Below are 23,348 nucleotides of genomic sequence, written 5' to 3'. Positions count from 1 at the left end.
TACTGAATATCTATATTGTATGGTATGGTGTAAAAAATGATAATCAGCTTTGCTTTCTGTCAGCTTTGAATGTATCAGTTCCACATTTAATTAAGTTCTGTAACCACACGATCTCTCAAGATGTTTGCTGCCTTCCACCATTGGCTTTTATGATCTTTGTGTTTTACAGCTTTGTATAGCTTTAATGTTGAAAAATTCTTATTAGATATATTAAGAGAAAAGGTAGAGAATAAGAATTTTGGAAGCCAGGAGCGTGACAAGAATTTAAGAGGACCTGGATATGTGTATTTATGGAAACAATCAAAACCTTACTTAGCCTTGAATCAGTTTGTAGCTCTGAGGGATTGTAGATATTATTCAGTATTGCCACTGGAGGAATTTTGTGAGTTATCTAAAATAACTGATGCCGGCAGCTAAAGAATATGAAATCAAATGGGCCACAATGACTAATGAGGGCTGCAATTTCTGTGTTTGATAAGGCAGCATGTTTCAGTGTACTGCAATAAGACTGGAGTAATACTGCTTGGGTTACAATACTATAGGGGTTTGGATTAGATTCATACTTTTAATAATTTCCACTACGTTCTGAATGCAAATTAACAAATGTTGATTAGAAACCTCTTTTTTTCTGGACTTGTACTCTAGCATACAATCATTTTGGACACTGAAATTTTGCTCAAATAAAGACGTTATCACAGTTAAAAGTAACCAAATGCATAGTGTCAGTCCAGTGAAGGACTGGTTTAAAAACAGGCTTCTAGTGAGGTCCTGTCCTGTGTGCTGAGCTCGTTTTAGAGGAACTGAACGAGGGGGCAAGGCTTTTAACCAAGCCCCGGGATCCTGACGGGAGCAGGGATGCTATTATCCAGTTACATGGTGGCTGGAGTGTATAAAGAGCACATGTAACTTAATCTAGTTCGATTGGAGATGTCTAAGAATAGTTTTGGAAAGAGGATCAAATTCAGAAGTTCAAAATAAATGCGGTCTCTGCAGGGGGTAATGGAGATGTGTTTGAGTGAGCGTGTTAGCTGATATCTAACTAATAGGATAGTTCATTGCATGAAGGCTAAGACATTGCTAGAGTACTAGCACCTTGGGCCAGTTAGGTTCCTGGATGGTTGTAAGCTACATGGAAGTGAAAAAGGCTCCACACTGAATTTATTGGGGGTCACCTCTGATTTCTGGTGCTCCTGGAGGAGAGGCTTTGTTAGGGATAGGGAAGATAAGCAGGAGCTGACATAAATTCTTTAACAAAGCAAGCAAATATTGCTGTGTTTTTGGGGTAGTTGGAATCTGAGCAATCAGTCTGTGCTTTTACATTTCTGTTGCTTTTCATTTGCAGATTCTTCTTTGTTGAATGAACGGAAACGAAGGGACCGAGAGGAGAGGTTGAATATTGTCCTCTGGAGGCAACCACTTGTTACCTTGCAGTATTTTTTCCTGGAAACTCTAATAAACTTGAAGGAATGGACCATAAAGTAAAGATAATTTCTTTAATTACTCTGAGCATTCTGGGGAAACCTATACAGTGATTCAGTAGATCGTTCTGACATCTCACTTTTTCTGATGATTCACAACTTTAAAATTCTTCTGCCAGAAAACATTCTTTTTGTACCTTAAAGGTGGCTACTGGAACATACCACACTTCCAGCTGTGTACCCAGACCTTCTGCCTAACTTACATAAGTATCAAATACAGAATGGTCTTGAAGGAAAAGAATTGCACACTTCCTTTTTGAAGAGTTGAATATTTGAAAGAATGGGACAGTATTTAGGGATCCTGAAGGCAAGAGCTGCTATTCTTATTACTGCAGTGTTAAGTACTGATCTCTTAATGTATGCATTAGTGTCACTAAATGACTTTTCAAATAACTCAGCTAGGGCAGAGTTCAGGATTACGTGGAACTTACAGTCTTGTTTATGAAACTGCAGAGAGGACTTTGCTTTTAAGCTGCATGGTCCCTTTCACAGTAGGAAATGATTTATTAAAATGCTTTCCCTAAGCATTATATACAAACTAGATAGAACTGGCCTTTATTTCATCTAGAACTGCTACTTACCAATTTTCTAATATTCTCTACTAATGCTGAAGTGCAGAACTATTTCTTAATGCGCTAGACTTTGGTGTGCCAAGAGACAAACATAAGTAAAATCAAGCTGACAAGTGAAAAAGCCAAGAGTAGCAGTCAGTGTCAGTAACAGGAAACATTCACAGTTGGGGTTGAGTGTACAATCAGTTTTATGATCAGGACGTAGGATCTAATATCATCATGGGCAATTCTAGCAGCTTACTAAAACACACAGTAGAAATAACATTTGAGATGTTACTTTAAGCTGACTGTTGCCTGGCTTCCTAGGCATTATTTTTGGTTGCAGGATGGAAGTGTGAGGTGTGTTGTGCAATGTATTTACAGAAAATAACACTGGCCATATATTAACATCTTTTGAGACCTCAAATTGACTCTCCTGTGTTCTGCTTCATTGCATTGTGCTTTAAATGGAGATAATCACTTGAAAAGCCTTTTTTTTTTTTTTTTCCCTATCATACTGGTATAAGCAGTGTGGATGCTTTTATACTTAGAGTGAGCTTCTTCAGCTTGCTTAATTGATAAATTTGCGAATGTTTTCCTGTGTTATAATTCCCATAATTATTTATTTTTCTATTTTTAAATAGATTAAAATGTTTATTATTTGTTATTTCATGTCAGACTTTTCAAAATGCTTTTAGCATTAGATGTATATAGAGATGTATAATAGCTTTTCCAGAAAGTAACAAAGTAAATGCTTTTTTCAACAACTGCCTACAACTGCATACACATTATGCAGTATTGTTGCAACCTTGTAAAACTAGACAGGTGCAAAAGTAATTGGATCTCAAATTACGCAGGAAAACACTTTCCTCCCCTTACCGTAATAGTCTCTGAATGTTTCATAATTAGCCTAAAATGTATTTTTCAGTTTGACAAATATATTTGAGCTGTTACAAGAAGCAATTTCAGCAGAATAAGAGAACCAAAAGAGTTTCAGGATCTGTTCCTCTTGCTGTCTGGGCCCTGCCCATGAGCGCCCAGTTCAAACCCAGCACTTGTGCATCCACCTGCAGCTCGTGCTGTGCCCAGGGGCTGCTTCCACCCTGCATTAACCATGAGAGGCTTCGCTGGCTCTGTGTTTGGAGCTCAGAGGCTGAAGGAATGCTTTTAGATGGCATTTGTTTTCCAGCAGTTGCTTGTTTGTTTGTTTTTTTTTTTTTAAAGGGTGGGGGGAATGTGTGGCTGAACTTTGATTTCACCTGACAGTAAATTCTAGATTTTTCCATAATGAAGACTGGTTCCCTAGTGTTTTTTATTGGGACAGTAGCAAAATGTACAGGGCAGCAAAGTGGCCCTTGTTGCCACTGGGTCTATTCATCCAGACCCGATGTATGGGGATAACTAAGTGGATTTGAAATGCATACTAAAATATAAAAAACCCTAATTGCCATTTTTTTTTTTAAGGTTGTGGCATCGGCGAAGTGTCTTGGTGTCTCTCTTACTGATGCTTGCAGTACTAACAGCTACGTATTATGTTGAAGGAACACATCAACAGGTATGAAGTTTTCAAGTTACTTAGTGAGTAATCCCTGTGCTCAAGTACATGTGCTGGGGATTAAATGGGATCCCACTGAAACCGTAGCGTGTTTTTGAGCTCCTGCTTGCTGTGGGTATTTGCTTCTCCTGTTACCACTTCCCTCTCTTGCCTGTGGATGAGTTGTGTTTTAGAGATGGGTGAAGCTGGGTGTAAGGTTCGATCTGTTGCATCTGTGTGTGTGTTGGTAACACCTCACTTAGGTGTGCCAAGCCTCTAGCCACACACAACCAGCACTTGGCTTTTCCTAGGAGCACCTATGATGGTCACCCACTGATCCAAGATAAAAAAATCAGCCTTGTGACTGAGAGCAGCCAGTTGTGCTCTCTTGTCTGCTCAGGCAGCACCCGGCACTCGCTCTGCTTGTGCTGGGCTCCAGGGGACACTGCAGGGACCTGCTGCTCACTGCCCAGCCCTGGGATGGTTGCTGGGGATTTTCAACTGCCCAGTATTGATCCTGGAATTTTTGCTCTGCTTCCTTGGAAACTTGCAGATTCATGGGCTTTTGTTTTGAAAGCGCTCTCACTATTCTCTGTATGTGTCTGGGCTGCAATTGTAATAAATAGCACATAGAAGCATCTAGGGTTCTGTTTTGGTTATTGTGATCCAGTCAACTGTAGATCAGTTTGTATCTTTCTTTTTCAGTATGTGCGATATATGGAGAAAAAGTTCTTCTGGTGTGCCTACTGGGTAGGATTGGGCATTCTGTCCTCTGTTGGACTCGGAACAGGTCTTCACACCTTTCTGCTCTATTTGGTAAGGAAACTTTCACCCCCCGTTCTTTCTGAAATGGGTATGACAGTTCTTGCATTTAGTTTTCCGTAAGACTTAAGTTTCAAATGCTTGAATTAACAAAATAAATATTTGGTGTTAATGCATCTGTGCTCTACTGAATGCTGTTTTCCTTCTATGCTGTGCAAACTGGTTTTGTAGTTTGTGTCCTGTGTTTATGCTGAGCAGTGGATAGAAGCCTGCTGCTAATCCTTGCTTCAAAAGAGTGAGTTAAAAACAAATAAAATTCAAATAAACAATGCAAGTAAAACATTTTCTAATGTATGCAGCTCAAATGTTTCCATTCATTTTTTTTTATTCTCTCTTCTGGTAGCCTAAAATGATCTTTTTTTTTTTTCCTATCTGAAACCCCTAAATAGGCAGTTATTGTAAAATTCAGTCTGCATTCATTTTACTTTAAAATAATAGCAAGGAAAAATGTTTGGCTACAAAGGTAAAATAATCTCTCTGTTGTTCTGAATTTGTATTATGTTGTTTATTTCAACTTTGTTAGCTAGGAAAGTCAGGGAAATGTTTGGGTGTGTTTTGCTTTTGGCCATTGGATTAGTTTCTTGTTTATGAAACCACTGTCCTGGATTTAAGAAAAGGCTTCATGGCCACAAAAATAATTAAAACCAGTTTATGCAACAAATGTCATCTTGTATTTGGGACAATTACAGATGTTTACTTTTAGGACTACTTTAATCATTAACAATAACACAAAAAGCACTACACGAAACAAGAAACTCGTGTTTTTCCATGCAGTAGAGCAATGTCTGTTAGACCTAATGACATCTCTACAGGCTGCATTCGCATCGACATTGAACTTGCATCCCTCATCTAGCTTCTTTTCTAGAGTCTTTGGAGGCAGAAATGACAGGCGAAAGAAAACTTAGCTTCATTCTGATTTAAGTTGGCTGTGAACTTTAGCTTTGGTAGGAATGCTCACTGTAAAAACATTTGCAGTGGGTTATGCTGCTTTTTTTGTACATTATTTGATGCGGATTCGCAAGAGTGTTGTCCTTTTGTACCATGGGCTACTGAAGGTGATTTTGTCACATAAAGAAGCCTTCAAAAGATACTACTACTTTTCCTTTTCTTTAAGTGGAATGAACAGATCTTTCTTTTACTGTGGATTTAAAAAATCAAATTTTTAAGTAATTCCAGATTGTTTTAGTAGGAATTTTCTGTGGAGCTTGTGAATCAAGTGGACATATTGAGGCCATTACCTGACCTAATGTTAATGTATATGCAAAATATTACACCTTTATTGGGTTAGTTCTCAGTATATTTTTCAGTGGTTGCATAGGAGAAGCAATAAGTGAACAGTCCTCAAAAAGTAACGTGAAGGAGCATCATCTAAGAAACAAAACTTAGTTTAATACTGTTGATGACCACGTTATTGCGTCCCTTTGACCCTTTCTAGCAAAAAGGCTTCCTCAAAGAGCTGCTTGGGTGTTTCAGGGGGCTACAGATATCTGTATCAAACTTTAAACCACACAGACAGGGAAAATGGGGTGAGTATCTAGGCAGCTGCCACTGATACGAAAAAATTAATTGTAAGAGCGATTGATTTGTTTGTTGCTTGTTACGAACACCGAGTGGTTCGTAACGCGGCGGGATACGTGTGGCTCTGTAGCCGCTAGATGGCACTGGGAGTGTGAAAAAAGAAGTTTATTGCCCTAACAGCGCGTTGCCATTTTAAGTATCACAACTGATAATGCTCCCGCCAATACAGCTCTAGCAGCAGTGTGTGTGTGTGTAAATCTATGTTAAAAATAGTTATGCAATCGATCTGGTATAAGAATGACTCTGGGGATTTGCCTCGTTAGCTCTTTTCCAGCGTGGAACACAGTTCTTCATCTGGATCCATCCGAACTTCTTGTGCCCGTTGCTTTTTGGAGTGATGTGAATCCAACTTTGAGGAGAGATTCCTGGGCTCAGCTGAGTGCAGAGTATGTGGAGAGGGCTGTTTTGCACGAATTAGGTTTTCCAAGCTAAAGCAGCCTCAGTTTGGGCTTTTGTTGCTCACTGGGTGCATCAGGATGCTGTGTGCGTCTTGGTGTAGGAGGCAGAAGTTGGCTTTGTTAGTTTGATCATAGGCTTTTTATTAATATTTTTGCAGCTCAAGAGCTTCCTATATGATAGAAAGGGTCTAAACATGGTTGGCTGCAGTGGCTCCTGGTATAATGCTGCTTCCTTAGCTTTAACCAGCCATAAATGTAAAATTTCATGTGGCCCTTGAGGAGAGGATTCCCTCACTTGCCCCAATGTGCCCCGGAGCTGAGGAGGTGGCATAGGGGAGGTCTCCAGTGCGGAGCTGCGGGCCACCCTTCCAGCAACCCTTCTTATTCAGCCCCCTTTTAAAACAAGTCTGCTGGCTTATTTTCTTCAAGTCCATTAAAGGTTTTTCACAATCCTTTAAAAACAACGCTATTAAAAAAAAATGGCAATCACAGTGTGGTTCTGCAGGAAATAAAACTATTACGATCAATGACTCTATGATGTTTAGCCAGACACAGGTGTTTTCCTCCTCCGATGGCGAAATGGTTCCTCCTGTATTGGTGGCGTGTTAAAATGCAATGACAGGAATCACCTCCTTGCCCTGAGGAAGCCTCGTCTGAATTGGTCGCGCTTGCAGCCCGCGGAGAGCTCTGGATACTGGTAGGAGAGGCAGGGCCCGCGCGGGGGACACTAGAGGGAGCGCTGGGCCGCCCGTGTCCCCGCCGGGCCGCGCGCGGCCTCGCCGTTGTGTGCAGTTCCTCTCGCGGCGAGCGAACGCCGCCGGCGCCCGTCACGGAGCGGGTGGGCAATGCCCCTTTGCTGCCGATCTGCTTTGCGGTCCCCGGTGTCAAGGCGCGAATGGGAGCAAGTTCCTCGACGGTCAGAGCTGCCCTTGGCTCCTGGCGCTCGTGTGTTTCACGTGTGGATCTCGGCTCGCTCACGGAGCCGGGGGGAGCAGCGGCTGAGGAGGTCCCTGGCGCGCGCGGAGCTCGGAACGCGGGTCTTTTCGGAAGCGTCAACGTGTGGCGGTTGTCACCAAATCCTTCCTGGAGGAGCGCCCTGCAGCAGAGGGAGAGCAGGGCAGTGACCTCAGCTGAGGAAAAGGAGCAGAAAACTGCCCTTAAAGAGAAGGGAATGGAAAACTCAGGGTCTCTTTGGAAAGGTGCCTGGGGTCAGGGTCACGCTCTTGTTCTGAATTGCCCGCGGTGTTGGGTGCTGGTGAGAGGTCCCCTGCTTGCCCCGGCTAGTGAGTCCTTGTGGCCCCGTGTGAACCGAGTTGAGGTTAGGAGCTTAAAATCCGACTTAATATCTGGACACTTTGTGCAATAGTGAGCCCGCTAGCTCTTCCAAAAAACATTTTCAATGTAAATCATTAAAAAAACAACTACACACCCTTTTTCCAGCCAGGACTAGTGAAAACTTTCTTTTTTCTTTAAACTGAATGTGATTCCTTTGTTGTTATCTATTTCCAGGTGCTGACACTGAACTTGTAAGGAGACTCGTGATAAAATTACACAAGTGGTTTAAAAAAACAAAGAAAAAAGTCATAAGGCTTACTCTAGTTTTCTGAAGTATGCATAATAATTTGGAAACCCACAGAACTTGTTCTCTTTTTTTTTCTATTTATTTATGACTTTAATCCAGGAGTGTTTTCCCCAGTGACTGTCAGCTTCAGAAGTTTTGCCCTGTTAAGGTGGATCATTCAAAGTGAATATGAACAATGCAGAAAACGGCAGGTTCCTTGGGTGGAGGAAGACGTGGGAGTCGGAAGCGGAGCGGCCCTTGGGCGCTGCAGCCCCCCTGTCCCTTCCCACCCGGGGTTCCCCTGCACAGGGGAGTCCTTGTCACCAGCCTGTATCATTCTTCACATGTCAGTTCGCAATCATAAAAAAACTGAGCCAAAGAGCAACTGGGGATAATATCTCTGCTCAGCTTACTGCTGTTAATGTTGCTAAGAAGGAAAAACACACGGTGGGTCCAGAAGGCTGGAATTTGTTCTAAAATAGGTTGAAACGGAGCCCGCCTGTGTGAGGATTTTGTGGTGCTTTCATTTGTTTTCTTCGTGCCTTTAAACCTACTTCCTGTAGCTGTCCTAGGGTTTTTACAATGAGCTGGAACATCCTGGAATACTTGAATCAACACATAACTTGAAGCGATCGTTTTTTTGCTATCTCCTGGTGGGAGCTCCTGCCCACATTCCCATGGGAGCTCCTGCGTTGATAACGTGACGAGCTGGAAGGGTCTGTGGATTAACTCCATGGGGCTGCCTGGTGGGTGTGTGACCTGGGTGTTCCTTAAATCTTCTGGTGGCTTGTTTGTACTTAACAAACATGACACTAAAAATGATATTTTCAAGGGAAAAACAGCTCATTAAGAGTCTAAATCCCTCTAAGTGCCTTCGTTGTTGTTTTGTGTGTCAAATGGCAGTAGGTATACACAAAGAATGAGCCCAGAGCCTCTGGTTTACATCCCGGTGGATTAAACTGGAGGCAATAACCTCTTTGACAGCCGCAGCCGAGGGTGTGAGCGCGCGCTGAGCCCCAAGGCCCGTTCCCTTTGGGGGGTTCCAGGAATCCAAAGCCGTGGTGGTCGGAGCGGCGCGCGCCTGGGAAGCGCGGGGCCGACGCCGCCGGTGCCGCTGCCCCACTCCGAGGGTGGGAAGCGCCGGCGGGACAGCTGGAAGCAATAACCTCTTGTATTGCCCCACCACGAGCTGCTGGACCTCATGAGTCAGAGCCCCGCACGGTGGGACTGCGAGCTCCAAATATGGCCCGCGGTGCTGCTCGGCGCGTGGACGTCAGAGGCCGGACGGTTTATCTAAAAGGGGAGCTGTGGTAATAAACAGCTGAGGAGAAGCACCTACATCTGTGCAAGGTTAGCCACCCTCGGGCTTTTCAAAAGTCTGCGAAAAAGTGGTGCATTCAGATTTAAACTGCATTGAGCATCCTGGCCAGGAGTAGCGCTCTGAATTTGCACCAGAGGGAGAAGATGTTGTACTAAGTAAGCATCCTGCCATCTTCCTCCTTATAAAGGCTGATGGACTTTGCCTTTCAGAAGCTGACACCTTGTTTTCCTAATCTGCTTTTGGCATCCTGGTTCTGCTACCTGACTCTGAGTGGCCACATTATGTTTTTCTCCCCACATTCCTGCCAACACACCCAGGCTGCAGGTAGGGACAACAGAGCAAGATGGACTCTTAATTAAAGGCATTGAAGCCAGTCACCACAACTAGTGTCCATTTGAATACATTCTGTGCTTTATTTCTCAGTAACGAGCTGGTGGCCAGTGAAGGGCCAGGAGATGATGCTAGCAGATTATTTCTGTCCTCTGCCAGCCCCAGACTACAGAATTAGATTCATTCAGTCGTGTCTTTGCCTCACATGAGTTGCGTGACTGCTTCTATGGAAAATAGCCTGGGCATAACTTTATAAAATGTTTGCTTTGCATTTTACTCCTCAAAGTAGCAACGTGGCCCTGTTGTCTGTTTGGTGATGCCACGTGCTGGCTCCCCTGGTGACTCTGGTGCAGTCATATTCAGAGCTTGTTGCTCATCGCTTGGAATTTCCAGCAGCTCTATGTGGTGGGGGAAGACTTGACTGAAGGGGGAATAGACACATGATCATAAAATTAATACCCAGCTTGAAATGCCACGGTGCTAAAACTAGCCCCGGCTGCTTGATGCATTTGTGTCACTTAAGGATGCTCTGGGTACAGGCTTCGTATTCAGAGCCACCATTTTACAGCCTGTGCTGCAAACCAGACACTATAGAAATCACAAGACTTTTAATCTCTCATAACACGGACTAGATTGATGTTTTTATCGGCCACTTCCAGCTGCAGCTTTTTTCCTTTTAACCATGGAACAGTTTTCTTTGGAGGTAGTTGCCCGCTGCTCCTGACGATAAAAAGGTGCTGCGAGCTGGTGTTGCGTTCTTGAGAGCTGCAGTGACTTCAGAGAGAAGTATGAGATGAGTCGCGGCCTGGAGGAGCGCTCGCAGGATGTTTCCCATGAGAAGCAAGCTCTTGGTTTTCCGATTTATCTTAATCACATACAGAACGACATGGTTCACCCCATGGAAGGGTTGAGTCTTGAACCCGGTGTAAAAAGTTGTGTCCATGGGGGAAAACCTTTATTTTTTTTTTTATTTTTTTTTTTTTAAGTGCATTAAGCCCAGCAATGAGTTCAGTGCTGGCAGACGTATCGCGCTTCTCTGAAATACTTCTAAATTAGAGCCAGTCTAAAATTATATCTTACATCTAATTTTAACATCTTATATTTCTGAATTTGTTGTAGTGCTAGTATCGCTTCAGTGGAGTGAATGTCATGTGAAAAAACATTTGATACTGAGGTTATTTACAGCTATAATTTTTTCAGTCTAGATGGGCAAAATGATTAATAGTGTGAAAATACAGCTTTTTAAATGGGTATTCAATCATTTTCCCTTTTTTCCTGTTATAATAATTATATATAATGACGTGTTTTTAAGGGTTCTGCTTAACTTTTTTGCGTGTGCCTGTTTCTGTGTTCTTTTCTTACTTCCACTGGTGATTTTCAAAGTGTGACCTATGAAATTCCAAGCACAATCTATAAATAAAAATTTGTGCCTTCTAGAAATCTTGGAATACTGCATTTAAAGCAATGTGTTTCTAAAGATTAGCAGTATGTGGACTCTAAGGTGATGGCTGAACTAAAAACTCACCGAGGGATGGTGAGTTCAAGAGTTCATGGGTGCCTTCCATAAGATATTAGGGTTGTGTAGATAGGGATTTACAAAGCCCCCTAAATTACTATTGCCAAAAAAGAGATGGATGTCGAGCTGCTCTTCATGACCAGCTCTTGTCTTGTTTGATTTGCAAATTGTACAGATACTTCCAACAAATCGCATTCCAGCCGAACCACAGGCTCCTGCTGGTCGTCCGTCGTGGCAAGCAAATGCTCCTCACTCGAGTCAGCACAATATTTCTCAATTTCTTCTTGCCTCCTGCAATTAAAAGGGAAAAAGAGAGAACTCCTTGCAGGCAAGGGGAGGATAGCTGGTGTTTGGGATCTCGCATGCTGCGAATTTCAGTAGCGCTTCTCAGTTTGGTGAGCAGAGCGGCTGCTAAACTGGCTGTTTTGGGTGTTTATTGTCTGGCCTGGCAGGTTTGAGGTAATTTTGCAAATGCCCTTTTAAAGGTAGAGCTGCAGCAAGGCTCGGGGTGGGGAAACCTTTTGAGTTTTTCTCAAGTGGTTGAAGTAAACGGAGCCAAGAGAGGGAAAGCCCTCCAAGGGTGAGTGTTTGCTGTGGCTCCGGGCAGAGGAGGAGAGCAAGATGTGCGGAGGATTGTTTGCAAAGAGGATTAAAAATCATTTGTGACTTAGGCCTCCTGACTCAGTGAGGAGGGTACGGAAACCACCTGAGCCCCGACGGCCTGGGGCTTTCCGGGGGTGGCCCCGAGCTCCCAACGAAGTCCCTTCCCTGTTCCCCTCCCAGCTAAACCCTCTTGCGAGGTCTAAAGCAGAGTGGCCCTTACGAAACACCCGGAGACCTTCCCACTCCTTTATTTTTCCCTTCCCCGCCGTGGCAGCCCTGCTACCCTTGAGCCAGCTATTGTTCCGCGAGGTGCCGGCTAACCGCGGCCTTGGGGACGGCCGGTCGAGAGCAAAAGCAGATGTGGGGAAGGCAGCGCGGCCCCGCTCCCGCCCCAGCGCTCCGAACGAGCCGCTTATGCCTTAATTCTTATTACAGTTAAAATGCAGCTTCTGTGGGTTCCATAACTCCAGCTTTTTTATTTTCCATTATAGGATTGTTTACATTGCAGTGGAAGAGTTATGTTCAGCCGGCTTAATCTTCAGGTGGCCTTTTGGCTGTTTACAGCTGCTTTGCGAAATGCTTTTTTTTTTTTTTCCGTTAGATGCTACTTGCTGTTTAAAAAGAAAGAAAATCTTTTTGCAGATATTTGCCGAGACCTGGGGAGAGCTCTGTGAGCAGGAGGGCCATTTCAGGACCGTTAAAAGCCATCTCGAGGATGCCAACAGTGCGAGGAACTGCTTGTGGCCAGTGGCTCCTGCAAGGCAGAGGGGATTGCTGCCTGTCAGCAGTCACTCATAGGCACTTTGCAGTTGCTTGCTGGGCTAAAAAGGAGGTTTTCCTCTCCTGGGAGCACCTGGGCCTCTTTCCACGGCCCGCGTGCCCTTTGGAAAGCGACACTGGTAGCGCCACGGCTGAAGCTATGCAAGGACCTGAGGGCCTCCTTGCTACGGTAGCATTTTATAGGTGTCTCCTACTCCCATAAAACTGAAAGTAACAGCCTCCTCGCGCAGCTGGCTGTAGTCACGCTGCCGCGGGGTCGCTCTTCCCGGGTTTGTGGAACCGAAACGCCCAACTTCTTGATTCGCACGTCGTCTCGCCGCTGCCCGCGCGGCACCCTCCGAAATGGTCGCTCGCACCTCGCGTACGTGGGGATTTCCTCCATGCAAATCTCCCGTCCGAGAGGAACAGGTTGCGGATGTTTCTGCAGCCGGAAGGCAGGGCTGGAGGGATCTGCTCTTCCCCTGTGTTAGCTGTTGGAGAGGATTAAATCTCTTTGAAGCTTTAGACTGTGATGGAGAAAGAGGTTCCCGGGTTTGCCTAAGCTTGCTCTACAATTTTAGGAAAGTCTCTTTGCTCTGCCCCTATGACTAAAGTGAACATGTGATTTGGAGATGGAGCTGTTTGGGACAGGCACTGCCTTACTACAAGTAGTAAAAATGAAACCCATTGCCATAGAGACCTATAAAATGCATTTTGGGTGTATCAGCTTCTGCGCCACTCTTAGTTTTACATTAATTAACGTTTGATGTTCCTAATTTATCATGTCAATGTGCTGCATTATAGATCTTCATCTATACCCAAAATACTTCTCAGTGCACTTGTTCCTGTAAAGCCGCCCAGAATAAGTAAGAGTTTGCTTGGTATCAGAGCAGTCTGCCTGTCACCGGTTGTGCGATGGTTTATGTGTGACAACGGCAGGCCCAGCTGTCATACAAAAAAATGTGACAGGTTTTCAACACTCTTGTTTCACGGCCATTAAATAAATTACAGCATCAATGTCATTAGGTAAATCCAGTGGATGAATTTAGTTTTGGTTTGGGGGCGGAGGGGAGGGTATCGGGCTTCCTTACTGGTATAATACACTGTGACTCATTTGAAGGGAAAAAAAATTAGAAGAAAATTGTTGACGATATGTTTCCCAAGATGACAAGTAAATACACCAAATAATTAATAGCAGAAGTTAAAGTTTGAGCAATTTTTGCCCTGCATGTAAATATATTTTTTTTACAATTTATTGAAATTGAAACTTTATGAAAATAAAGTTTAGCTCAGTACTTTCCCTCCTTCCCCAATAAAGTCACTTAACTTTTTATGTGATTTATTTTTTAGCTACAGTATCTATTGCTCAAGGTAGAGTCTATTTGAATTATTTAACTTTTGTATTAAAATAATGGCAATTCTTCCAGGCTTTTTAAGCATAGAGCACTTCAATTCCTGTAGAAAAATTTTGAGGATGTGTTTGCTGAACTTTTTTTCTTTTTCTCCTTGTTTTTGTTTTTTTTGACGTCTGTCCCCAAAATCTTTTATTGCAAAAGGGAGCATATACATAATTCACTTGCATGACATTTAAACAACACTTAGGCTTTGACTTACATTTCAAACTATCTTTAGCAAATGGCAATAAAGTCACTTTCTTGGATGCGTGGAACAACTGACACAGATTAAGCAACACTAAAGGATTACTGGATTTCTGATTTGAGGAGAAAGAGCCAGAGATAATGAAGGACTGCAGTGAGATGGCATGAGGTCCCAGTCATCCAAAACTTCTTTTGGCATAAAACTTAAATCACCTCCACCCTCTAACATGAATAATTAAAATTGCAAGTAAGAAACACTAAATTTTAACCTAGGTTCCTTGCATCAGAGAAAAACGTGCTTTTAGTTTTAACTCTTATTTAAACTAACATTAAATGTTTATGAAATTACTTGTGTCTCTTTTAGGGCCCACACATTGCATCAGTTACTCTTGCTGCCTATGAATGTAATTCAGTTAATTTTCCTGAGCCACCTTACCCGGATCAAATCATCTGCCCTGATGAGGAGGTCGAAGGATCCATCTCCTTATGGGCTATCATCTCAAAAGTCAGGCTGGAAGCCTGCATGTGGGTAAGCTTTCATTTCTAAAACTTACGTAGTCTTAATACATGCATTTAATTACTGTGTACACAAATGCACAAAAAAATAAAAAGCTGAAATTGGTAAAATAATGATGGTCTACACTGCTAACAATAATGTGTATATCTGCAATGTGAACTTACTGTCCTGAACATCCTTGTCTATTCTAGTTCTGTATACTTTCAATAGCCCTTAAAGGAAAGTGATAAATAGTAAGCCTTCTTTTATCAGCTGCAGACAGATTGTTCTTCTAAAGGGTAGTAGGAGGCACCCAGGTACTTTGAGATGCTTGATGCAAAAGGTAACACCTAGAAAGGGTGTCTGCGTCCCAAGTGATGTTGCAACTGTCAGGTCTTACACTGCATACAGTTAAGCATTAAATAATTTCAAAGATTTTGGGCCTATAGTTTGTATTAACAGCAAAAGCAGGTTATAGCCATCTCAGGAAGCAAAGTAACATTTAAAAATAATAATAATAAAATAAATCACTTTTTCTAATTAGAGGACAGAATTACCTGAATGCTTGGTACATGGATAGAGATAACTGACTTTGGTACAAGTATTTATAAGACCATAAATGCAAACTCCCTTTTTTATTTCCCTCCTTCTGCTTGAGTTTGTTTAATGAAGACTGGAGTAATAAAAATAGCATTTACACTTAGGTTTCTGGGGTTGCAAAACAAAAATGCAACTCGGGGTAAACACCCATTGCTTAATCCTTGGCAGCTGAAATAAGTGAACGCTGAGAATGAAGTAGTTCAGGAATGAATTAACACAGTTGCAGGCATTGCAGGCTTGTGTCGCTGGAAGCAGTAAGGAGTCCCAGGGGGGAGCAGACAGCACCTTCCATCCTGCATTTGAGCTGTATTTGTTGGTTCAGGATGGGGAAAAGAGCAAGCCAGGCTGCTCAGTGTCCTTCCCCCCTTTCTCTCCTCTCTTCTTCGAATCCCCATCCGCTACCTTTTCACTGAACTCTGTCTCCACTGACGCTTCCCTTGGGAGCATCCTCTGTCTACCCATGGTGTCTACTGCAATGTTATGCTTTCTTGGAATGTTTCATGAGTACATAAACATTGCCTGCTAATTTCCTGTAAGCCAAATCAAGTTGGCAACTGCTGCTGCTGCTTCCAGTATGTTTCTTTTGTCCTAATTCCAGTTCACATTTTGTGGAAACTGTTGAAGGAACTTCCCCTTGCTTCTGTCACTTCTAAAGCAAATGTCCCCTTACTGAAAAGCAGGTGACTTCCAGAAAGGAAAGCAGATAAGTGATTTTTGCAGCTCAATTTGTTGCTAAAAGATTTTAATTTGAATTATTTTTCCCTTTCAAATTGAAACCAGGGATAAATTAATTCCTAGTCTGTGTATAGCTGTATCAGCTCACTTTTTTCATTGAAACCAGCAACTTCTAATTAGACCTAAAATATGAATTTCTCTGATAACCACTGGATACACTCCAAAGAAAAAGAGTTATTAGGTATATGCAGAAGTGCTGCTAATGCAGCACATGGAGCCCTGTGAGGAGCTGCTGCAGTAGCACCGATGTCCTGTTTCCTTTAGATTTGTACAGTGAAATTATGTGTCATTCCAGAATAAAACCTGGCCAATCTCCTGGACTGTTTGAAAGGAGGCAGGAGGGTGGTAGTAATAGGCATTTTCATGTGCTAGGGTGAAAGCAGGAAGGTCCCAGTAGGGACTTGCAGATTCCTGGCTATAAAGCAGCCCAGGCTAAGTATCCTGCAAGGCTCAAATGCAGGGATTTATCTGCACAAGGGAGTTGATTCAGATCACAAAAACATTAGCAGCTGTTTCGGCCAACTTAAACCAGGTACAGTTTTATTCCAGAGATTAAAAGGCATTACTAGTCCCCTGCATGTCAGTGATAGCTGTTTTTGTTGATAATGAGTGTTACTAGGATTAAATATCCCTGTATCGAAGGAATTATTAGGTGAAACAGAAATGATGCTTTTTAAATCACTATAAAATTTGGCTCCACCAGTCCTGGCCTGCAGAAGGACTCTCTGAAACAATCAGTTAGGTGTATGCCAGTTTTCACAGCCTTCCATCCCACGGGGACAAGGAATTCAATAGTGCCCTACATTTTTAATGCGTTGCAGCTTTTTGTGTGTGTGTTTTTTATTTATTTATTTATTTTTACAAGAAATAAGGGGAAAGAATAAAAATATTTAATTGCATGGGATTAGCAGAACAGGCAGCCTGTGTCCTTCCCAAGATAAAATTTGTTTAAAAGACTCTTTCTAGTGGAGTAATTTCCCAGTTTCCTTTTCTGAACGTATTAGTGCAAAAGAATTTTGATTAGCGCTTGGTTTTCCAATTCATTGTTAGTCTAGAGAATCTCTTAAGTTAACTGGTGAAAACTGACAGCTAATTTTACAAAAAGCAGTTAAATAGTTACTGGGTAGGATCCCTGGGTTGATTGTTTTTTATTTTTTGTGAGCTTAAGGAACCTATCTCCAACAGACATGAAATCATATGATTTTTCTGCGCTTCTGAAAAGTTTTGTAATAGTGAGCATGTGACTTAGCCCGTTTAAAGAAAGTTCATGTCCTGTGCACACATGCGAACCTCTTCCTCAGTTAACAGAGTGAAGCCAAAGCAAATTGGCAGAGGCCTGAGTAGCAATGTGACTTTTTGTTCTTACATCACCCTAAGAACATAACCTCAAGTTAATTTTTCTGCAGCGCTGTCGCTACTGTTCTCACCCTTATCATTCCTGGTGCCAGAAATAGGCAGATGAGTGATGTTCAGCTTGCTGCGTTTGTTTAAATTTGTTTCTTCTGTGGAAAACAAGGGGATAAACATGTGAGGCTGTGTTTTGTATGCTGGGAATTTAACAGTTTTGAAAACCAACCTGTGGATTCGGGGTAGAGGCAGCAGCAGCTGGAATTCTCCCTCGCATGCAGCTGTGAATCAGACTGCAACAAAGGAAGCTGAAAAACTTTAACGCTGCTTCAAAGGAATAGAAAAGCTTTTGTTACTCACTCCCGACCCCAGGAAAGAAAAGCCATCTGCACGGAGCGAAGTTTTAGCACTTTTCCAGCGTGGCACCCAACTATTGTGCTGTTACCTGTCCTATATTTAAACCATTTTGAGTCTAATCCAAGTTCCTGTTTCATTAGCCTCTGTTTATCCATATGTTCAATCTTAACTTTTTTTTTTTGGTTAAGTTAAAGCTGCATTTACCCACAAGCCTGAGATGAGTCATTTGATGTCCTGAGAAAACAAATATAATTTTCCTGTGGTGAAAAAGGAGCCGTGCTTTCATCTCGGGTTCCCTCGCCTGCCTTTTTTTCCATTTTAGAGGGAGCCGAAGCTTTGCTCAACCTTATTTTCCTTGCTCGCAGCTGTAGCAAAACGAGCCTGTTTTTTTCTCCCAACCGGTTGCGCCGAAGTCTTGTGACCACACGAGCCGGGGCCGTGACAGCCCGGGCTCCGGGAGGGCTTCCCGGCTCTTCCGAGGCAGCCGGGCCCGTCACATGCCGGCAGATGCGTCCGGCGCGGGGGGAGCGCGCGGCCCTGCTGAGTCAGGGAGCGCGGCGGAGCGCAGGCCGAGCCGCGGCCTCCTGGGCCGCCCGCGCCGTCGCGGCCCCGCAGCTCGGGCTGAGAAAAGCCCAATTAGGCCAAAAATCATGAGGCGTGGGGGGCTGGAAAAGGGGAGACGTTTCAAAGGGACCGTGTTGTGTTTGAAAGCAGGCGGAGTTGATCCTGGTAGGTCAAAGGAGGCTTTAGGAAGCAGCTGCTCTGGCAGGGATAACATGCTGCGTGTTCACGGCCTCTCATCACTTGAGGTGTCCGAGGGACTGCGCGTGTCACGGGGCTTATTTTAGTGCATGCACGAGACTAAATCAGAATTACTCTTTCCCCAGGGTGCGGGCACAGCCATAGGAGAGCTGCCTCCATACTTCATGGCGCGGGCGGCCCGGCTCTCTGGTGCTGAACCTGATGATGAGGAGTACCAGGAATTCGAGGAGATGCTGGAACATGCAGAGACTGCACAAGTAAGAACAGTGCAAAACAGCCGCACTCAAAGCACAGGGCAAACCAGAGGGAATCAATCTCTGCTCCCGTGAAATGGGGAACGGGCCAAAAAAAGTTGGTGCCTCTTCAGGGGGGACTTCCCCAGGGTGGGAGAAGATCCTCTGCTGCACAGAGATACCTGTCATCACACCAGGATAGCAGGGTAGCTTCCTGAGGGGCATAGAGCCAAAGTATTTGGTACAAATGCCATTTTGTTTTGTTCTAAACTTTCAAGAGCAGAACAACAGAGGTAGGTTCAAAGTGGGCTAACAAATTAGTGATTGAGGAGCTGCTCATATAATAAGCATGATTATAAAATAGCTGAATTTAAAACCTCATTCATCCAGTTTGTCCCCTCAAGATGACATTTACCTTCCTTGCCTTTACCAGCCTGTAGGGCTGGAGCATGACCCATTCATCAGCCTGAGGAAACATATTTTTCCTGGTGTGAAAATGCAGCCAAACTGCTCTGAATCCCTTTTTGTTGTTCTTGTTACTTGTTTTCATGATACTGCTTGCATTACAGCTTATTTTGCAGCCAATGCTGATCTATTAGATATTACTGTTGATGACTTTTATTCAGGTCAGGAGTTATTCGCTGTATTTTAAAAGAAGTTGAACATAATTTCCTCAAGCTTTTCACCACTGAATTTCTTTTCTATATTTTTCCTTCTTAACTCTTGTTTTGTCTATGAAAACCAAAGTGGGTCATGAGACTGCCATGAAAAAAACAGCAGATGCTATTTACCAGCAAAGCTGTCTTTTAACTTACCAAACTCCTGCCAGGGTGTTTTCTTGATACAAATATTTATTTCTTTTTTTTTTTTCTTTCTTTTCTTTGGCACTCTCTCAAAAAAGAGCAGTTGACTTGTGAGCATTTGGTGCAATCTGGTAATATGGCAATACTAATCCTACATAGTAAACCTAATACAAAAACCTGTTTTCATGAGAACCTATCAGATAGTCCCAAAGGGTTTTTTTGCTAATGTAAATAGTAAATTATCTTCTAAATTCTAAAGATGCTTTGGCAAAAAAAAAAAGGCATTGATCTTTGCCCTATTGACAGTATTTGTTTTGTGAAGTAATCCCCAACTGTATAAAAATAAAGTCTGAATAAAAGAATACCCCAAATCAATCAAATACTTGACTTCAGAGCTGAAATGCTAGCTCTGTTCACTGAAACTCCCAGCAAATTGTACGCCTGGGAGCAGCCAGAGGTGGTTTCTGTAATGCACAAAAGTTTTTGCTAGAGAGCATCTGTCAGGACAGGCCAAAGCTATAGCCAACTGTATTGACTATCCTTTGTAAACAAGTGGTGTTGTGTAATTAATTAAGAAACATGATGGTGTTTTTTACCAGTACTTTTGATTTTATTCTCTTGGCAAACTGAATTTGGATTTGAAACATGTTGTTTTGTGGAGGGATGGCCAGAAAAAAAATCTTTAAACTACCCTTGTGGTTTGGTTTCTATAAAACCCTCTTAACATGAGGCTTTGACAATCCGATTAAATTGTATTGCACTCATAAAACTGACAGTTCAGTTTTTTCCACTTGCAAATATGACTTCCTTCTTGCTTTTGGCTTCTATCGTGTTTTTGCTAGATGTCTGTGGGAGACAGGCTTGCCTGTTCCTATGACCTTGAGTAAATCCCAGCATCATAAGCATAACTTATCACTATTGGCTCCGTAGTTGCTATTTCATGAGGAGTTATAAAGTCTATTTTTAAATCGTTTAATAACAGTTTTCATTGCCTGTCTCAGCATCTCCCACTCTGCAAAAATTTGAGCAGTCTGCTTAAGAAAAGAGGGGATGTGTCAAGTGTCTCATGCCACAGAGACCACTACAAATGTTTGACGTCAAGTGATAGAAGGCCCCCTTTCAGCATAAAGGTCTGTCTTCATGCCGTGCTTCTGAGAAGCCTGAACTTGGGTGTGTTGGATTTTGAATAGCTCCCCTCTCCAGTGCTCTGTGCCTACGAGGCAAAGCCAGGCGGCCTGACGTTTCTGCCTGCGTGTGTTTTGTTTAGCAGGCTTGTTGCTGCTGTGCCTCAGAAACAATGGTAATTTTGAGAAACAGATGAGGATCCTCTATGGTGAGAATAGGCTATGAATGTAACATCTAGCCCGAGTGGTCTGCGAGGGGGAATGTGTGCTCCCTAGCACCGTGCTTTGATTAAATAATAATAATAAAAAAAAAAAAAAACAGGGGGTGCGGAAATTAGAAGCACGGAACAGCTTAAAGGGTTAGTGTCCCATTCAAAATCGCACTAAGTAAAATCTTATTTGCTTTGAAGAGTCTGAGGGCAGCGTGGGCTGCGCGCGGGGCGCTCTGCTCCTCCGGGCTCCACACAATGCAGCGCCCAGCGTGCGACAGAAACGCAGCGGCCCGGGCCGATCTGGTCCTGCTTAGCGCTGTACTTAAAAAATGATGGATGTCGTAAATGCTATCGCGGTGGCCCCGTTGCAGAGCGTTTCGTTTTTCCTTCAGAGCTCCCCTTTAGTGATGGGGAATATCTCTAGCTCAAACCAACCTCGCAATTAGGGGAAGTGAATCTGCTCCTTAGTGCTAGGGCAGCACATTGCTAATAACACAGGGCACGCATAGTTCTGCTCCGTTTCGTGCCTGCGCGCACGCATGTGCAGGGGCTCTGCTTTCTGCCAGTTCCAGAGTTGCTGATTGCTGAGTATTTTCCCATCCCTGTGTCATGCTGAAACTCTTAAAGCTGATAGAGGTTTCTGGTGAAAATGAAGCTTTCTGCCAGCTTTCCTCGTAGTACTTAGTGATAGTGTGCAGTGTGTGGGCCTGAGCTGTATCACGGTGCTGTTTCCTGAGAGAAAGTAAGCAGTATCTTTGTCTATCTAATCCTTAATGACCATAAGTGTTTGGATTCAGTAAGTGGCATATATTTAAGAACTAATGTATAACACACCAGGCCCTCCTTCTGTGCAGGGTTGTTGCAGCCAGATTTCCCTGCAAAAATATTTCCTAGTTGCCTGCGTTACTATCAGTTTACTGCTGCTTGTTTACTCTCCCAATTGTGTCCTTGCCTTCCTTTGGAAGAATACAAGCCGGGAAAAGGGTTAAATCCCCACGAAGTGTCCGGAGCCGTGTCTCGCTGATGGAGTGTCCTCTGCACACTGGCTGTCAGGCGCTGCTGGGACCTGTTTTTGACTCCACTGAACCTTCGCTGGTTGTGGTTTGTCTGGCCATCACATGACTTCTCTGAAAATTCCCCCTCCCCTCCATTTCCAGTAAACTGTTTGAACAGGAGTGACTCAGACTGAAACCAGCTTCCCTGTAACCACAGGGCTTGTTAAAGAATTTGTCAACGTGGACTCAAGAGGGTTCGTATTAAGGCGAGCTGCAACTGCGTCGGTTTGCGTTGCGTCAGGGCTTCCACCGCGCCGCTTCCTGCTCCGCTGCCGGCTCCCCGCCGCCAAGGGGTTAAGCCGATGGGCCTGGCGATAGCGGCCGTTGGCGAAACCATCTTCCTCGCCGTGCCCACGGCCCCGCGCCTCGAGCGGCGTCGCTTTCCCACGTCGCAACGTGCGGCTTTTCCTTGCCAGCGCGGAGCGGAGCGCGGCACCGCACCCAGGCCCGGCTCCTCCGGGAGCCGGCGCTGTTCTGACACGACGCCCTGACCTCATCCGCCTGGAATGGGTTAGCCTGGGCTAATCAGCAGAGCGTTACTTAATTAGCCGGGTAAAGCAAGGTGGCCAAAGTGGGTCTCTCCCGTAATTAAGCTAATAATTAATATCTGATAAGCCTCTGCTTTTGGAGAGGTTTCGCTGGCTGCTGCCCCGTCAGATCAAAAGGTCTTAAGGGTTTTCTGCAGGCGAAACGAAGAAGTCGGAGCAGACCACAAGGCAGGTTTTTGCGAAGCAGTTACAAAAATGGAAGTGGCAAAGTGGCACGTACAATAAATGGAAAACCTTGACTTCTTTTCCCCCCCCGCCCCTTTCCTTTTCCCAGAAATAACTTGTTGAAACCCGGCATCAAATTCCATTCATAACTTCTCGTGCTCTGTCTCCCAGTCCCCCCCCTTCCTCATCAGCTTCCTCTCTTTATGAATTGTGCCAGGCCGGGAGGAGGTGGCTGGAGCTGGGTCTTCTGAGTTTACCCTGTGCGTTTGTTAAAATTCTTCGTGGAAGTTTCTTGCCTCTATATCTTGGCCCATGATAAAATGTGAATTCAAAATTAATCAAACTTGCAGCTGTTCTCTCAAGCTTTGGAGTGGGTCGATGAAAGCTGCCAACATGGAAAGTGGTGTAAGGAGGATTTGAGGGGTATTGAAGAGTTAACGCAGCAGCGGGTGACAATAGGGGCTGTGAGTAAGGACTGCGCAAGCCACCTCCGCGCTGGCCTCATGCGCTTTTGTTCCCTTCATTTGCACACCTGCGAGCAGATAAGGGAGCAAAACAGCCACGAGCGGTGCCTACGTTTGCTAATGGTGATCTGGAGATGACTTTTTCACATTCTTCTTAGAAATGTTCTTTGTGATGCATCTGTTTGTTAAAACTCCTTTTTCAAGCGTGTGTGCTAATCCCGAGTGTGGAAGTGTGTAACTTCCACCAAAGAAATCTGGGTTGCTTTGTAATATTTAGCTGTTAGCTCAGAGGAATTTGCTCGGTAGCGCAGCTCGCGCTTCGGGCAGATACAGCCCTTTGGAGGAGGAATCCCACCGAGCCAACCTTGCAAGCTGCTTCTGCACTGCAGTTGTGGAGC

At 43.9% G+C, this 23,348-nt stretch overlaps 1 protein-coding gene across 1 annotated transcript in view; it reads left to right on the top strand.

Annotated features, from left to right (window-relative positions):
• VMP1 (vacuole membrane protein 1) overlaps positions 1–23,348 on the top strand; it is a 49,337-nt gene that overhangs the window by 2,296 nt on the left and 23,693 nt on the right. Inside the window, exons 3-7 of the mRNA XM_088536156.1 lie at positions 1,343–1,478; positions 3,494–3,584; positions 4,269–4,379; positions 14,414–14,578; positions 18,472–18,603. Coding sequence (XP_088392282.1) covers positions 1,343–1,478; positions 3,494–3,584; positions 4,269–4,379; positions 14,414–14,578; positions 18,472–18,603 — 635 coding nt within the window. The remainder of the gene's footprint in view (positions 1–1,342; positions 1,479–3,493; positions 3,585–4,268; positions 4,380–14,413; positions 14,579–18,471; positions 18,604–23,348) is intronic.

This window comes from Tinamus guttatus, unplaced genomic scaffold, assembly GCF_059628265.1.
Source record: "Tinamus guttatus ecotype Peru unplaced genomic scaffold, ASM5962826v1 Tinamus_guttatus_pri_ptg000043l, whole genome shotgun sequence".
NCBI classification, from domain to species: domain Eukaryota; kingdom Metazoa; phylum Chordata; class Aves; order Tinamiformes; family Tinamidae; genus Tinamus; species Tinamus guttatus.
The sequence above is the reverse complement of the archived record's forward strand: the minus strand, read 5'-3'. Positions and strand labels throughout refer to the sequence as shown.